Source organism: Sinocyclocheilus rhinocerous, unplaced genomic scaffold (assembly GCF_001515625.1).
Source record: "Sinocyclocheilus rhinocerous isolate Xijiao unplaced genomic scaffold, SAMN03320098_v1.1 scaffold57, whole genome shotgun sequence".
In the NCBI taxonomy this organism is placed as follows: Eukaryota; Metazoa; Chordata; class Actinopteri; order Cypriniformes; family Cyprinidae; genus Sinocyclocheilus; species Sinocyclocheilus rhinocerous.
Window position 1 is genome coordinate 2,041,662 of NW_015652130.1, and position 1,080 is coordinate 2,042,741.

The 1,080-nt window shown below is 34.7% G+C and overlaps 1 protein-coding gene across 1 annotated transcript in view; it reads left to right on the forward strand.

The window, feature by feature from the left end:
- The window catches only part of LOC107713532 (uncharacterized protein C3orf67 homolog), a 32,189-nt gene extending 31,121 nt beyond the window's left edge, over positions 1 to 1,068 (forward strand). Inside the window, exons 16-17 of the mRNA XM_016519065.1 lie at positions 356 to 447; positions 937 to 1,068. Coding sequence (XP_016374551.1) covers positions 356 to 447; positions 937 to 1,049 — 205 coding nt within the window. The 3' untranslated portion in view covers positions 1,050 to 1,068. The remainder of the gene's footprint in view (positions 1 to 355; positions 448 to 936) is intronic.
- The last annotated feature ends 12 nt before the right edge of the window (positions 1,069 to 1,080 follow it).

A 1,080-nucleotide genomic window follows, 5' to 3' on the forward strand; every position in this document is an offset into this window, starting at 1 on the left:
ACAATGTATATACAATTACAAATGATTATATATAAATCGTCAGTTTGTTGTTTTACACAAATGCACACAGACATTATTTCATACACAGCATAGTCGTGAGATGCAAGAGACATAGACATATGGCAAGAAATATGTACACGCGCCCATAACAACAAAAGACAACTTTATTGAACCTTTTCTGATAAGAAGTGTGCGCTGCAAACGCAACTCCAGAAAGGTGTACAATATGTGACCTTTAAGGCAGAAGAAAGTATATTTTTAGGACCATTAAAACCCTGGCTCCCAATTTTTAAATGGAAAAAAAAATATTTATACACTATATTTGAATTGACTATATGGTTTAACCCTCTTGTAGAGAATGGATGGATGTCCTCAGCCCTCCAATAGTTCATCCAAATCAACAGATGGCAGATGGGAAAGGAGACCACGGCAAGGTCTCACCTAGAGGTATGACACCAGAAAAATCCCCATCCTGGGCTCATATTCTCAACCCTTTGTTGCTTAAAATAAATCATGATCTAGTTTTCTCTTGGATGGAGAAGAACTGGTACAATTACATTCATGATTGATTTTTCCTACTTCATCTAAAACCCACAGTGATATTTCTGTGACAAGATTCTTAAACTGTAGGCGAGATGGGGGCAAGTTATCAGGGTTTTCAAGATATTGAGTATTTCTAAAGGCAGATTTATTTTTTAAAGTCTTTGTTAGAAAACATATTAACTGTTACTGCAAGATTCTATGAACAGTTTATGGGGTAAATTGTCACTATGCGAAATGCAAACTTTCGGTTAAATTGCCAATTAGAAGCTACTGAATGGCTTTTACTGAAATCAGTTTTGAAACACAAAACAATTGCAATATATATATATATATATATATATATATATATATATATATCATAACTTTTTTCTCTATGCTATCCAGTATCCACAGGGTCTACGTTGCACAACATCAGTGGAGAAGAAGAGTTTCTCAATTTAATGTATGATCCCTGCCTCAACTGTTACTTTGATCCACAATCTGGGAAATATTACGAACTGCTCTGATTCCGAGATGAGTTACATCTACAACCATGTT